Source organism: Lithobates pipiens, unplaced genomic scaffold, assembly GCF_037356315.1.
Source record: "Lithobates pipiens isolate NorthernLeopardFrog02 unplaced genomic scaffold, aLitPip1_a1.2 Scaffold_18, whole genome shotgun sequence".
In the NCBI taxonomy this organism is placed as follows: domain Eukaryota; kingdom Metazoa; phylum Chordata; class Amphibia; order Anura; family Ranidae; genus Lithobates; species Lithobates pipiens.
The window spans coordinates 435,175,716-435,192,360 of NW_027507758.1; the positions used below are offsets into that span (position 1 = coordinate 435,175,716).

The 16,645-nt window shown below is 41.5% G+C and overlaps 1 protein-coding gene across 1 annotated transcript in view; it reads right to left on the reverse strand.

The window, feature by feature from the left end:
• Window positions 1-3,325, reverse strand: part of LOC143988491 (vomeronasal type-2 receptor 1-like) — a 70,185-nt gene extending 66,860 nt beyond the window's left edge. Inside the window, exon 1 of the mRNA XM_077488108.1 lies at window positions 2,852-3,325. Coding sequence (XP_077344234.1) covers window positions 2,852-3,096 — 245 coding nt within the window. The 5' untranslated portion in view covers window positions 3,097-3,325. The remainder of the gene's footprint in view (window positions 1-2,851) is intronic.
• Between the last annotated feature and the right edge of the window lie 13,320 nt (window positions 3,326-16,645).

The window sequence follows — 16,645 nt, forward strand, 5'->3', positions numbered from 1 at the left end:
TAAATATACAGTTTTACAACTTCTACAGAGTATGGCTACATGCACATGAGAACATTTGCCCATGCACAATATAGACACAGCGTATTTCTCTTGTCCCAGGTATCGAACAGCTACGTACAGTTGCCCATAGGCATGAATGAATGAAAGCGGCTGCATGCAGCTATTTGCGTAAAATGGTGGACGCCACCCACACATAATGTACCAAATGCACTTTAAGTGCAGTTAGTGCATTACCTTTGATCTCATGCACTAAGTTTCGCAAATAGCTGTGTAAAGCCTCCTTCACCCATTCTTGACTATGAGCAACTGAAATACACTTATGCCGCGTACACATGACTTTTCGACAGACTAGGTCCGACGGACTTTCAGCGGAGGTCCGACTTTTTTCCATTTTGAACGTGATGATGTAAATGGGACTAAACAAGGAAGTTCGAAAGGCAGTAGCCAATAGCTGCCCTATCGTCGTATTTGGTCCGGCGGACTAGCACACTCCTTCAGACGGATTTTTCAACTGGACTCGAGCCTGTCGGAAGGATTTGAAAAATGTTTTATTTTTAGGTTCGTCTGAGTTTTTCCCCAAAAAACAGTCAGACTAGCCCACACACGATTGTATTGTCTGACGGACTGATCCTGTCAGACCTAGTCTGCCGGAAAGTCCGGTCGTGTGTATGCGGCATTAGGGGTTGATTTACTAAAACTGGAGAACAAAATCTGCTCCAGCCGTGCATGGTAATTAATCAGGTGCTAACTTCAGCTTGTTCAATTAAGCTTTGACAAGAAAACCTGGAAGCTGATCGGTTTCTATGCAGAGCTGCACCAGATTTTGCACTTTCCTATTTAAGTAAATCAACTGCAGTATTTTTACAATGTATGGGCAAATGTGCCATCAGCATGTAGTCTAAGTAAAAAATGAAGGTATATGTTACAATTTGATTGTTTTATTAAAAGATTAATATGAATGTTGTACAGTTCAAGCACAGCTGTTAGGCTAAGATGATACAGAGGGATTCTTATAAACAAGGATGAGGGAAGTAGCTCATCTCACTGTAATTGAGGGTTGCACACCTTAATTATAAATTGCAGCTAGCAGGCCTAAATCTCAACTGAATATCACAGCTGCCGAAACTCTGTATGTCAATGTAGATGAAATAAAATAATATGATGACATTTACCCTAAAGTTATTGTAACTTGATGATCTTTAAATTCCAGTAAGGTGCACACATAAAGATTAAAATACCTATTATATTATCCACATTTGCTAAATGGGAATAATAGGGCTTCCTTTAATAAACAATGCAAAAAAAACTGTGATGGGCAGTAGCACATTGCAACAAATGTTTTTGCAGCTTCCAAGAATAGAAAACACAAAAGAATCATTATTTGTATGTTCAACACACACTACAATTCAAATTGTGACCTTTACCATAAACATTGAGTATCAGTGTAGGACTTATTCAGGGATCACATTTGCAATGTGCACATACATTCTCATGTGACCTTCAATGCAGGTGTAGTACAACTATGAGTTATCTTTGTTCTTGTTCATTTCATTTTGTGGATCAGGCTCAATATCTTTCTCAACAAACGACTCAGCGTCCTACAACTAAGCTATACATTTTGGCAATGCAGTTGTGACAAGTACATTAATCTCAGCTTCTCAAAGCCTCATTTTCAGTCACTTTTACCAGTTGACTTCAAGAACCTGCTCTTTGCAATGCCTCAGCAAAGACTAATCACAGTAGACCCTGTCGGCTCAGTAATTCTTGTTTGAAACTTTGGAAATTTCCTTTTAAGATACAGTTGGTCAAGTTTCAGAGTATACTGTAGATATAGGTATGTAAAACAGGTCTAGTCAATCATTTTAATTATAAAACAACATGACAGTCAATTACATATACATAATAGGACCCTATAGAAAAATCTAGATTTAATAAAACGGAGATTAGGGAAAAGAAGTAAGCATGTGCTTACTTCAAGGATTGGATTGGGGTGCTTTAAAAAACAAGATCTTCTCTGCAAATATTCAGTTATTTGAAGTAGGCACAGGATCAGTTCTTCAAAGAACCGTGCCTTCCACAATGAGAAACCCTACACGATATTACTTTCTTATGTAATGCCTGGACAACAAACCTATTATTTTTATCTAAAAGGTATGAGCCAAATGCTATAGTAACCAAGAAATTATTATAGTGACATAGTGTATCGCCCCGCTTTGATATTGGGTTTGATAGTAGAGTTACACAGTCATTGGCATTAATGGAGTAGTGGCATTACTCTTATAACTGCTTATCTATGCTTTTTATGTGACAGTAGCAAACAGTATATAGCATGATACATTGTATATTATTGGTACAAAAGATCTGATGTGCTAAAAAGTAAAAATATGGTTTCTCGTTAAAAGGGAAATCATAAAAACCCAAAAGTATGATGTAGAGATAGTTGAAAACTACTCATCCAAGGTGGAGCAAGGAGCAATGATGAAGTAAGAAGTTCACTTATCCATAGCAATTCAGCAGGCCAAACTGATTAAACCACAAAACACATGATTATACAGTATGTGCTCTCTGTTCTCTACACAGCCTTACAAAATAAGCCTACTGGTACACAAGAGATACCAAACCTGGCTAAGATATTTCACTTATGATATTCTAATTCTACAGTGATTGAAGATAATGTAATTTTCACGCTAAAGATGTATACCCCCAAATACAATACTGTAAAGGCATATACAATACCAAAATGCAATACTAATCGAGTTAAATTTGTGCTACTTATTAATCGCTTAAAAAAGATTATAGCTATAACTTTCTTATTTCTTCTTTCATCGAGATCAGAAAAAAATAGACTCACCCCTCACACTTTGGAGACTTGGGTTCCTCCATATCGGTGTCATTGGTCAGTATGGTCCTTTGGTGAAAAGGAAACAGTCCTCCAATGATCAGCTCATGGTTTGTAGATTCTACAAATCCATGTAGATCAAACTTCCCTATCAATCTGCACTCCTGAGCCTGCACATGGTCTACAAATTGGTCCTGTAGGCAGATGGTCAAGGCGAAAAGTAAACAGAACATCTTGCTGTCCTTTAGAATGAACATTTTGTTGGTTGTGGTGATGACAAGCACAAATAGAGCCAATGTCAGAGATGATCAAATTAGGTCCAGTAGCTAGCCTAGTAATAGAGGCTTGTTTTCAGTTATTGACCTGTGAAGGCGTAGGATAATCCAGGGGAGGTTGGCAGATGCTGAATCACACATAACATGGTGCATTTGTCAGTCAGGTAAGGGAAGCTTTGCTGTCAGCAACTAGTGAATCTGCTACCTTACCTGTAATAATATTAAATAGACCTGCTAGTATCCCTAGGGAACTCTACTGCTGTCATGAGTGGAGGTGGTTCATGCACAAGAAATTAAAAGGAAATCTTAGGCAATCAGTTAACCTGCAGCTTAAAGATATATGATCCAGCTTGCTGTACTTGATGCTGAGACTTGTAGTTTCCTCTACAGCTCCTAGAATATATACTGTATATTCCACAATAGAAATAATGTTTTATATCTGCTTCTCAGTATTTATCTCTAGTCTTGAAAAAGTTGGTATTAAATGCAAACGTATTTTTAATTATAACCTTTTTATGATACAAAGTAATATTATTTTTCTTTAATCAGACTGATCATTTTAAGGTTACATTTTTTGCATGAAAGTACATAGTTACACAGTTAGTTTGGTTGAAAAAAAGACAAAAGTCCATCCAGATCAGCCAATAGAAGGGAAAAAAAAAAAAAAAAAAAATATATATATATATATATATATATATATATATATATATATATATATATAGACAATCCTATAATCAAAGTTGATCCAGAGGAAGGCAAAAAAAAAAAACAGCAAAGCATGATCCAAGCATGGCTTTCCTCTGCATCAACTTTGATTATAGGATTGTATATATATATATATATATATATATATATATATATATATATATATATATATATATATATATATTTTTTTTTTTTTTTTTTCTTTTTTTTCCCCTTCTATTGGCTGATCTGGATGGACTTTTGTCTTTTTTGTTCCCTCGATGTTCCCTCTGTGTTCCCTCAATCAAATTTACCCATAAATATTAGTATCCAGCTATATTATGTGTATCTAGGAAAGAATCCAGGCCTTTCTTTAAAACAATCTACTGTGCTGGCCAGAGTTAGCTCTTGACGGAGTCTATTCCACATTTTCACAGCTCTTACTGTGAAGAAGCCTTTCCGTATTTGGAGTCTGGAAATTTGTTTTCCTCCAGACATCCTCTGTGGTGACCTTAAACTGAAAAACTCACCACCAAGTTCACTATATGGGCCCCTTATGTATTTGTACATGTTGATCATATCCCCCTTAGGCCTGATTCACATCTATGCAGTTTTAGTGCTTTTTGCATTTTGCAGATTTGCACTACAGTCCATTTCACATGGTTTCCTATGGAACACGTTCTGTAGTGCAAATCTGCAAAATGCAAAAAGCACTAAAAATGCATAAATGTGAATCCAGCCTTAATCTCCTCTTCTCAAGAGGTAATATATTCAGTTCCTCTAATCTTTCCTCATAGCTGAGCTCCTCCATGCCTCTTATCAGTTTTATTGCCATTTTCGGCACTTTTTTCAGTTCCCGATATCCTTTTTGGCTGGATTCACACCTATGCAGTATTAGTGCTTTTAGCATTTTGCCAATTTACTCTACAGTCCATTTCACATGATTTCCTATGGAACACGTTCTGTTGTGTAAATCCGCAAAATGCAAAAAGCACTAAAAATGCATAGGTGTGAATCCAGCCTTTGAGAACTGGTGCCCAAAACTGAACTGCATATTCTAGATGAGGTCTTACTAATGATTTGTACAGGGACAAAATTATATTTCTCTCTAGAATTCATATCTCTCTTAATATATGAAAGGATTTTAAAAACTGCAGCTTGGCATTGCATGCTATTATTAAGCTTATGATCTACCAGAACTGGGGAAGTTTTATTATTTTATTTTTAAAAAGTGTGTGCATGTGTGTGAACTTTGTGCAAAGGTGTATCTGTGACTGAACATATATTTGACCGTTCTTGACTGTGTGTTCTCCCTCATCTTATCTACAGTGTGCCTGATTTACTATATACAAATAGGCTGTTCACTTTGCAAGGGTAGTTGCACTTTGCAAGGGATTTTGCCCAGACCTTAGTGGATGTGGTGATGTTTGCAAAGAATACCCAGTCATATGCATAAAAAAAAAATATAGCATTTTGCTGGCACATGATTAGATGATGGAAGTCAGCAGACCTTTACCTCATTTTAGTCTTTAGTAAATCAATCCCAATGTTTTTATATTTCCATTGCTCAGGAACAGTGCAGTTTTCTGTGTGAACGGCACAATTTGTGTGCATGTATTGCATACAGACAGATGCAAAATCTATGTATCTAAAACAGTTCATATGATTTCCACCATAAGTATCTAATAAATAACTTTTAGGCCGCGTACACACGCGGGGACTGTTCGCCCAACTTTGTCCGTCAAACAGTTTCAGCAAACAGTCCGCTCAAAATTAGCATGGACGGACATGGCCACACACGACGAACTAACAGTTTGCTGAAACCGTGCGCGATGACGTGAACGGCACGTACGACGGGACGAAAAATACGACGTCCTATACACTGCATTATAACTTTCGGCGTGTAAATCCTTTCTGAGCATGCGCGGAACTTAGTTTGACGAACAAGCCTACACACGAGGGGTCTGTTCGCTGAAACAAAGTTTCAGCGGACAGTTTTTCGGAAATTCCGAAAAACCTTGTTCAGCGGACTGTTCGCTGAAACTGTCCGCTGAAAGCCCACACACGAGCGGACTGTCCGCCGAAACACTGTTCAGCGGACAAAGTTGGGCGAACAGTCCCCGCGTGTGTACGCGGCCTTACGCTACCACAGTAAATAAAAAAATTATTTTAATATGGTAAGACAGCCCAGATCCATTCAAACACTACTCCAACATTGAGTTACATTTAACTGTAACCTTACTTATTTTTAGTATGTTTTTTTAGAGCTGTTCTGCAAAAGTGGTAATGATAGGTAGATGACAGTATATTTTTAGAATGAGAATAAGTGGAGGAATTAGGTCACTCTCAGGCCCCCCCTACTAAGCTACTTAGACAGTTTGCGAAAAAAATAAATCGACTTTTCTTCACTTATTTAAATATTTAGCCTTACTTCATGATAATGATCTGAAACACAGTAGCAAATTCACCAAAGAATGGCTGAAAAAGAAGAAATAGAGGGTTCTGGACTCTACTCTACTCGACTCTAGTCAAAGCGCTGATTTTAAATTGTGTAGGGGTATTTTGACATTAATCCAAAGAGTGTACAAGTCCACAGCACATACAGCGCTCCTAGGAGAAGTGCAAAGTCCCTTGGTCCATTGAAACGTTCATCTGTATCTGTAGAACATCAACAGGGTGGATGGCTGAACAGGAGAAGGGACAGAGAATGGAACCTCTACAGCTTCCGCAGAAGATCTGGGTAGCATCACCTCAATGTAGAAGAAAACAAAAAGCGGGGCACTGAGGTCAGTATCAAATAAAAAAACACTTTATCAAAATAAGTATAACACTTACATTAGGGGGGCCCAACCAATGGCCCGGGGGCCCTCTGATGTGGCCCATGACCTCCTGCTCTGGGATGGCTGGTTGCCAATCTCAAGTGGCTACGAAGCAGAGAAAGCAAACATGGTGCTAATATTTTTAAGAGAGTAGTTGCATACCTCCCAACTTTAGAACTTGAGAGGGACATCTCATGGAAGGAAAAAAGTGAGCTGTTCGGTTCGTGCCAGAACTCTCGAACATCGCAAAATTTCAGACCGGAACCGTAAACCCTACTAAAGTCTATAGGACATGAACTTGAAAAATCAAAAGTGACCATTTTGAAGGCTTATATGCAAGTTATTGGCCATAAAAAGGGTATGGGGGCCCAGGTACTGCCTGGACTCTACTGGGGGCACCTGTGATTTAAGGAGGGACTCTACTGGGGTCACCAGTGATGTAAGGAAGGACTCTGCTATGGGAAACTGATGTAAGGAGGAAGTCTACTGGGGACACCATGTAAGGAGGGACTCTTCTGGGGGCACCTGATGTACGGAGGGACCATGCTGGGGGCACCTGATGTAAGGAGGGATTCTGATGGGGGCCACCTGATGTATGGAGGAACTCTGCTGGGGGCACCTGATGTAAGGAAGGACTCTGCTGGGGGCACCTGATGTAAGAATGGACTCTGCTGGGGGCACCGGATGTAAGGAAGGACTCTGCTGGGGGCACCGGATGTAAGGAAGGACTCTGCTGGGGGCACCAGATGTAAGGAAGGACTCTGCTGGGGGCACCGGATGTAAGGATGGACCCTACTGGGGACACCTGTTGTAAGAAGGAACTCTGCTGGGGACACCTGATGTAAGGATGAACTCTTCTGGGGACACCTGGTGTAAGGAGGGACTCTGCTGGGGACACCTGATGGCATCTAGTGACAGATGACGTGGCAAATGACGTGGCAAATGACACGCTCAGGGCTTCCACTGATTCTGCATTATGGTGAGTTGAACTACCGTGTTTCCCCAAAAATAAGACCTACCCCGATAATAAGACCTACCTAGATTTTTGGGAAGAGCTGCAATATAAGCCCTACCCTGAAAATAAGCCCTAGTTGAAAGCGGTTGGAAAAAAGGTAGAATTCACTGTGCTACAGTAGTACACAATTCAAAAGGTGTGTGCCTCTGCAATACAATGGTATCACATACCATTGGTTCAGTGGCGCTCAGCTGATCTCTTCTCCTGGCTGTCAGTGGGGGATCTTGGCCCCCCCTCCCTCTGCAGGCGCTCAACTCCCCTGCTCTACTAGTCTCCTGGGTGTCAGTGGGGAATCTCGCCCCCCCTCTGAAGTGCTTGGAGGGAGTGGTGGAAGACAGCTCAGGCAGGCCATGGAAGCACCAAGCGGTGCTATAAGAAGGTACATTCATAATTATATTACAGAAACACACACCCTCCACATTACACAATCCTGTAATATAGAGGATTCCAGCATTTTACACTCACTTTTACTCTGTTCACACTGGGGATTCAGGGAGGGAGAGGGGGAGAGAAGATAGCAAGCCCTACCCTGAAAATAAGTCCTACAGTGTTTTTGGTTGCAAAAAATTAATATAAGACCCTGGCTTATTTTGGGGGAAACACAGTATTTCATTTAGACCCCTTTCACACCACACCGCCCATAGCGTGGGCGGTAAAACGCCGCTATTTTTAGCGGCACATTTCGGCCACTAGCGGGGCACTTTTACCCCCCACTAGCCGCCGAGAAAGGGTTAAAACCGCCGGCAATACGCCACAATAGCGGCGTTTTGCCGGTGCTATTACAGCGCTGCCCCATTTATTTCAATGGGGAGCAGTGGTGGAGGAGCGGTAAACACACCGCTCCTTCACCGCTCCTTCACCGCTCCAAAGAAGCTGCTGGCAGGACTTTTTCCTGAAGTCCTGCCAGCGCACCGCACCGCAATGGTGCAGCTTCTTTAGGGCGGATTGCAGGCGCTATTTCTAACGCTATAGCGCCTGCAAAACGCCCTGGTGTGAAAGGGGTCTTAATATTACAATGTAATAATAGAAATAATGCGCTTCAATCATCCTGACACCATACCAACCATGGTGTCGTGATGATTGAAGCACTAACACCAGGTGTTTGAAGTATGTTAAACTTTCTGGAATACACATATTGCTATTTTGGTGTAGGATCTGGGCCTGCTGTCTCTCCATCCCTCTTTCTTTCCTTCCTTTTCTCTCCTTCCCACCCTATTTCTTTTTCTAATGCCCTGTACACACGGTCGGAAATTCCGTTGGAAAAGGTCAGATCGGATTATATTGTCGGAAAATCCAATCGTGTGTGGGCTCTATCTGACTTTTTTCGTCAGGATCTCAGCAGGATCTCAAACTTTCCGATAACAAAATCCGATTGGACTTTGTCCGATCGTTTTTAGAGAATTCCGATTGGACAAAGTGCCACGCATGCTCAGATCAAATTACAAGACCAAAGCTATTGGCTACTAGCCTGAATGTAGTCCCGTCATAACGAATGGACGTCATCACGATCGGATTTTCCGACAACCCTCGCTCTCTCTCCCTCCATGCCTCGCTCATCTCAGACTCTAGCCACACCCCTTTGGAGCCACACCCCCATTAAGGCAAGCCCAATATTTAGTTTAAACCCCACCCATTTTTCACATTGCACGCCACATTCCCCACCACTACGTCATGCCTAAAAACGAATGCCCCACCCCCTACATATAATAAGACTCTACAGAATAAAAAGTGCCCCTATACATTTTTTTACAATGTTGGCAGCTATGGTAATGCCTGTGCATCATCAAGAAGCAAGTGGCCTCCCAGACATGATGGGAGGTGGGGTGTATTACCTAAATTTCATAGATACTGGGAAATGTGTAATTGGATGCACTTTATTCAATGAAAAGTGGTGTTTGGTGCACTTTGAATTAAGGACTGCCGCTGACAGAAATGTCAAAATTATAAAAAATAAAAAAGAGGGAACAACAGCGTCACATTCAGAAAAACTGCGGTTGACAATTTAAAAAAGGGGACAGGCATGGGACAAAAAAAAAACAAAAAAACACATCAACCCAAACAAAAGGGGGTATACAACACTGTATACAGCACTAAATGTTATGTAATACTGTGTTAAGCACTGCACTACACTAACACTACACTCACACTAGTCTGATACTACACTATCCACGCACTGTACTCACACTACACTGACACACTACACTATACTCAGACTACACTAACCCTATACTGACACACTACACTCAGAGTGACAATAACACACTAATTTGCTAGTAGCAAACAGAGCCCTGCTCTACCTATCTCCACTCCAACAACATGCTGCAAAAGATTTCCGGTGGGAAGGAACCTTTTATAGTGTGGGGTGGGACTATGAGCACTGAGCCATGGTTAGGCAAAGTCATCATGACCAGTCATGGCTCTGACTGTGCGCTGTGCCCCAAACGGGCAAAGCCTTGCACCTGACCAGCGGTTAGGTTCATTGCTTTATTCAGTTAGGGCCCTAGAATGCACTGTGCAGTGCATTGTGGGGCGCTCGGCAGGCAAACAGCATATAGACAACATATATGCCACATTCCTTGTATTCACAAAATACTCCATAGGTATAGTGGGACAAATTAAAATCTTACAGACATATAGTACATATCCCTCGGAATAGGGATCATTTTTTATAAAACACTATCTCTTCACACACAAGACAGAAGAAGACAGCTCTGGAAGGTTCTACCCACTTCCTGACCAGGCCATTTTTCGCAATACGGCACTGTGTCGCTTTAACCTATCGTCGGTCGTGCGACGCTGTACCCAAATAAAATCCCACAAATTGAACTTTCTTTTTGTGGTATTTGATCGCCTCTGCGCTTTTTAATTTTGTGCTATAAACAAAAAAAGACTGCCAATTTTGAAAATAAAAAACAATATTTTTTACTTTCTGGTATAATACATATCCAAAAAAAAATTGTAAAAAAAAAACATTTCTTTATCAATTTAGGCCAATGTGTATTCTTCTGCATATTTTTGGTTAAAAAAATCCCAATTGGGTTGTGCAAAAGTTATAGCATCTACATGCTATGGCATAGATTTAGGGCTTAGGACTTTTATTTTTATTTTTATTTTTTTACTGGTGATGGTGGCGATCTGAGATCTTTAGCGGGACTGCAACATTGCGGCGCACAAATCTGACACAGAGGGACACTTTTTAGGGATCAGTGACACCAATACAGTGATCAGCACTATAAAAATGCACTGATTACTGTATAAATGGCACTGGCAGGAAAGGAGTTAACACTAGGGGTGATCAAAGGGTTAAATGTTTCCTAGGGAGATGCTGGGGCAGAGTCGCACTGAAGGAAAAGAGAGATCCATAATTCAGCTTAGCTGAATCGCAAGATCTCTCTTTCCCTTCCTGACAGATCTGCCGTTTGCCTTGTTTACACAGGCAGATGGCTGATTCGTCTCTCCTGTGAACGATCAGCAGGTCGTGGCGGCCATCACAGTCGCCAGACCCACTGATTGGCGCGCCCACTAAACTGTGTGCACGAAATCACATACAGGTACTGGATTTTGCAAAGCCGGCTCGCCCTGCCACAGTAAATGTACGCGGGGTGGTCTGACAGCAGTCAAAGAAGAATTTCATTAAAATAGTTTGGGACTTCATAGCAACCAGCAGCTGTTGAGACAATAAACATCACAGTCAGCACAATGGACAGCACAGATTACACAGAGCAGCAGTCAGGACTACATAAAATAAATCACAGTTTATACAGTGCAGAAATCAGTAGTAAGGTCAGGAGTCAGGTCAGACCTACTGCTACCTGGACAGTAGGAGGCAAAACTATCATGGTGCCAGCTGACAGTGGGAGGAAAAAGCGCAAAGGCCTAGATGGTCAGTGAAAGGAATTATCCCCCACCTCCCGGCATCTGCTTCAGTGGGAGTCAGTGGATTAACTTCACAGCCCGCTTTCAGACATTGGTGGTCAGGGAGGACCCGTTCACACTAAGGCTTTGCTGTAATGCACATTATGTGTGTTGGTTCACTGCAGTGCCATTCATTGCAAATGGCACCCCAACACACCTTCCCAACACAACTGAATTGAACCACACTGCAATATGTGGTAATGCACTACTGTGCAATGTGGTGGTGCCCTACATTCACCAAACTTAGTACATGCTGACTTTTGGTCTATTGTGGTGCTTTGGCAGTCTTAACACACTGCAATCCACAATTCAATATTGGCTCTTCTTAGCCAATGAATTCAAAGGCCAGGCAGTACATTATGGTTACAAAGTATTTGGTCTGGCAAACGTCCACATTAATTAGCCTGGACTGAAAATGTAAAACATGACTATTGTATAACATTTGTGCATTTCATGCTACCAACCTTATACTCCAATCTTACCCATCTTATTAATAAAAACCAAACAACTTCTGGAGTAAAATAGGCCGCATCAGCCTTAATTTATTAAACCAATATATAGATATAAATATATATTTAAATTAACATAAACATTAACAAACATCTGTTATGAACAAAAACATCAGCTCCTCCTAGTGTTGGTCTTTGCAGGTCCACCAATAACAACTCATCTGTATCCAAAATACGACACTGTGGTCCCTCTGAAGTGTGTTATTAGGCCTCAAGCCGTCAGGCTGGCTCAGAGACACCCACTTACCGTTGTGCCCCCATAACAAATTTCCAGATAAACTCCATTAACTGAGATACCACCCTCAGGACCCACACCACCAACAGATCCTGAACTCTTCATTCCGAAATATCTTCCTTCACCCGTAAAGACCAACACAAGCCACTGCCACGACATCCAACTGTTCTTGTCCTGCAAGAAAAGAAAAAACAAACAAAAACACATCTGTAAACCATGAATTTAGGGAGGGTGGGCGGGAACTTTCCTTGGCGCTCTACTGCCGAGGGGGGCCGGGTCCGCCCCCTACATTATGTCTGAACCTCTCTCCGCTGCCTCCTTGGCCAATCCTACCCTAGCTAACAAAAACCAATGACTGCACTGTTAACACAGTCATGGCAGCCCTCTGCTTACTTCATTGTTAACTCATACAGCGCTGGGCTTTTCTTGATGGATAGTGCGTGAACCCATGGTGGCAGGGAACCTGAAGCCATCTCTCCATGTAACATATCCTGTATGTTCCCAGTTTGCAACTATGCCTGCATACCTCCCAACTTTTTGAGATCTGAATGAGAACGCCAGCAAAAAGTACACACCCCTTGCCCCGCCCACTTAAAGGAGAATTGTACAAAAAAACAAGATTGGTTAAAACCACAAATGCTTTTTTTTTACCACTACTATTCCTTTATATTGGTTTTGAAATTTACAAATGCAGCAATTTAGAAATCAGATGAAAGGTTTAGAGCTGGAAAACACTTTTTTATAGATAAAAAGTACATTTTTATATACAACTATATAGATCAGACCAAAATGAGGGACAAATGAGGAGGAATGAGGGACAGGGAGACATTGCTCCAAATCGGGGACAGTCCCTCAAAATCAGGGACAGTTGGGAGCTATGTGCCTGTAGCATGTTCATAGTTCCTAACCATCTGCTGTGGCATGCCTGCTGACCATCTACTATAGCATGTCTAGTCTCAGTATCTGTAGTTAGATGCACATTTATGTTTACTCTTACAACTGTGGATTTGGATAAATATCTTTAGGAAGTCTCTTTTTCTTTTTTTTCTTTTTTTTTTTAAATGACCACCATTGTAAATCTATTTCTAGATTAAGTGTGGCAAAATACCGTATGTTTAAAATTTTTTGTTTTTTTTTCTTTTTTTCAGTAGCATATTTCTTTGTGTGACATTTTATTATGCCAGGACCATTTATGCTGATAGATGTACTTGTCACTACTTGTTTGTTTCTTTCCCTTCCAGCAACAGAAACACCTGAACCCGCATCAGCAATGTTAATGTCTTGTTTGTCAGGGGACAGAGATAATAGCAGATAAATTATATGTTCCTGGGATTAACTCAGCACATACTGAACATGATGTAGTATCTCTTGCATGTGTTCTAAATGGTTTCCATAGAAATACTGTGACCCATTCATGCAGGTAAACAAAGAGCCCTGAACACAGGTGTCATATAGACTACACGTAAGAAGGAAGTACCACCCATACTTGCAAACATATTATGGAAGCAATGTAACCACTTGACAACTGGGCACTTAAACCCCCCTCGTGACCAGACCAATTTTCAGTTTTCAGTGCTGTCACAGTTAGAATGACAATTACTCAGTCAGGTAACACTGTACCCAAATTAATTTTTTGTCCTTTTTTTTCCCCACAAATAGAGCTTTCTTTTGGTGGTATTTGATCATCTCTGGGTTTTTATTTTTTGCGCTATAAATGAAAAAAGACCAAAAATTTTGAAAAAAAACACATTTTTCTTTGTTTCTCTAAAAAAAAATTAGCAAATTATTAATTTGTCTTCATAAATTTTGTCCACAATTACTGCTACATATCTTTGGTAAAAATAACCCAAATTAGTGGATATTATTTGGTCTTTGTGAAAGTTAGAGAGTCTACAAGCTGTGGTGCAAATCATACAAAATTGATCACATCTGATGTACTGGTGGCCTATCTCATTTCTTGCCACCCTAACAAGCCAGGAAAGTACAAATACCCCCCAAATGACCCCTTTTTTGAAAGTAGACATTCCAAGGTATTCAGTAAGAGGCATAGTGGGCTTTTTGGTGTTGTCATTTTTTCCCACAATTCTTTGCAAAATTAAGATTTTTTTTTTTTTTCACAAAATTGTCATTGTAATAGGTTATTTCTCTCACTTGGCATGTGTATACCACAGATGATGCCCCAAAATAAATTCTGCTACTCCTCCTGAGTATTATGATACCACATGTGTGGGACTTTTCCACAGCCTAGCCACTCAGAGAGGCCCAACATGCAGGGAGCGCCACCACATGTTTTAGGAGCATAAATTACACATCTAACTTCTTGACTAACTATTACACTTTTGAAGGCCCTGGAGCACCAGGACAGTGACACTGACGTGGCACTGATGACAGATGGCACTGATGACACATGACACTGATGTGGCACTGATGACATATGCCACTAATACGTGGCACTGATGACACGTGACACTGATGACAGATGGCACTAATATGTGGCACTGGTGACAGATGCACTTATACGTGGCACTGATGACACGTGGCACTGATAGATGGCACTAATACGTGGCACTGATGACAGATGGCACTAATACGTGGCACTGATGACAGATGGCACTAATACGTGGCACTGACACGCGACGCTGATGACAGGTGGCACTGATATGTGGTATTGAGGACATGGGACACTGATAACAGATGGCACGTGACACTGACAGGTGGCACTGATGACAGATGGCACTGATACGTGGCACTGATGGTAGATGGCACTAATATGTGGCACTGATGACACGTGACACTGATATGGCACTGATGACAGATGGCACTATGTGGCACTATGTGGCACTGATGACACGTGCCACTGATGTGGCACTGATGACAGATGGCATTATACGTGGCACTGATGACAGATGGCACTTATACGTGGCACTGGGGACAGATAGCACTGACAGGTGGCACTGGGGCAAATGGCACTGACAGCTGGCACTGGGGACAGGTGGCACTGGGGACAGATGGCACTGACAGGTGGCACTGGGGACAGATGGCACTGACAGGTGGCACACTGGGGACAGATTGCAGTGACATTGTGGGACCTTTTATTTTTATTTTTTTTAACTACTTACGGTCGCTGAAGCCGCTAATCTCTCTCTCCTCACATGCTGTCTGTGTGAGGAGGGAAAGCTGGCGATGTGAGATGATCTCATAAGTTTACATATGAGATCATCTCTCATTGGGCAAGCCAATCGCGCTGTAAATTCCCGCTGTAATTGGCCGTTTACAACAATCTGTAACTGGCTGTGTCCCCTGGACACAGCCAACACAGAACTTCCCCGGGAGCTTCCGGGAGCCCGCAACGCGGAAGTAAACAGGAGGACGTCCAGGGATGCCCTCCCAGCAATTGGCGTCCGTGCTGCAGCCGTCTTTTGGCTATAGCGCGAACGCCTAGTGGTTAATGCCATATAAAACGGCCAAAATAAATTATAAACAAGTTCAGCAATGTCTGTAGTATATAAGAATGTATATGCCGAGGTTTTCATTAACCACTCTACTTGACCTCCAGACGGTTTACCCCCTTTCATGACCAGGTCATTTTTTGCGATACGGCGCTGCGTTACTTTAACTGACAATTGTGCGGTCGTGCGATATGTTGCCCAAATAAAATTCTTATCCTTTTTTTCCACAAATAGAGCTTTCTTTTGATCACCTTTGTGGTTTTTATTTTCTGCGCTATAAACAAAAAAAAAGACTGACAATTTTGTAATAACATTTTTTTTTTTTTTACTTTCTGCTATAATACATTCCCAATAATTTTTTTTTTTAAAAATCAAGTTACTTTATTAATTTAGACCAGTATGTATTCTGCTACTTATTTTTGGTAAAAAAAATTCAATAAGCGTATATTGATTGGTTTGCCCAAAAGTATAATCATGGAGCGGGTAGCCAGTGGCGCACGCGTTCGCCCCAGACCCTAAATTTTCAGATCACGTACTGGGTACGCGATCTAGCACAGAGCATAGATCTGCATATATCTGTGGTGGGCAGTCATTAAGTGGTTAAAGGGGATGTAAACCCTCATTTTTTTTAGTTTTGTTTCTTTAAATAACAAACATATCATACTTACCTCAACTGTGCAGTTCGGTTTGCACAGTGGGGCCCTGTTCCTCCTCTTCTGGGGTCCCCCAACGGTGCTCGCGGCTCCTCCTCGCATCGGTAAACCCCTTAGGAGAAGCACTCTCCTTAGGGGTTACCTTGCGGGCACGATACCCAGTCCAGCATTTCCATCTATAGACACAGAATGCCGGACTTGGCCCCACCCTCTAGCGCCCACGTCATTGGATTTGATTGACAGCCAGGGCCA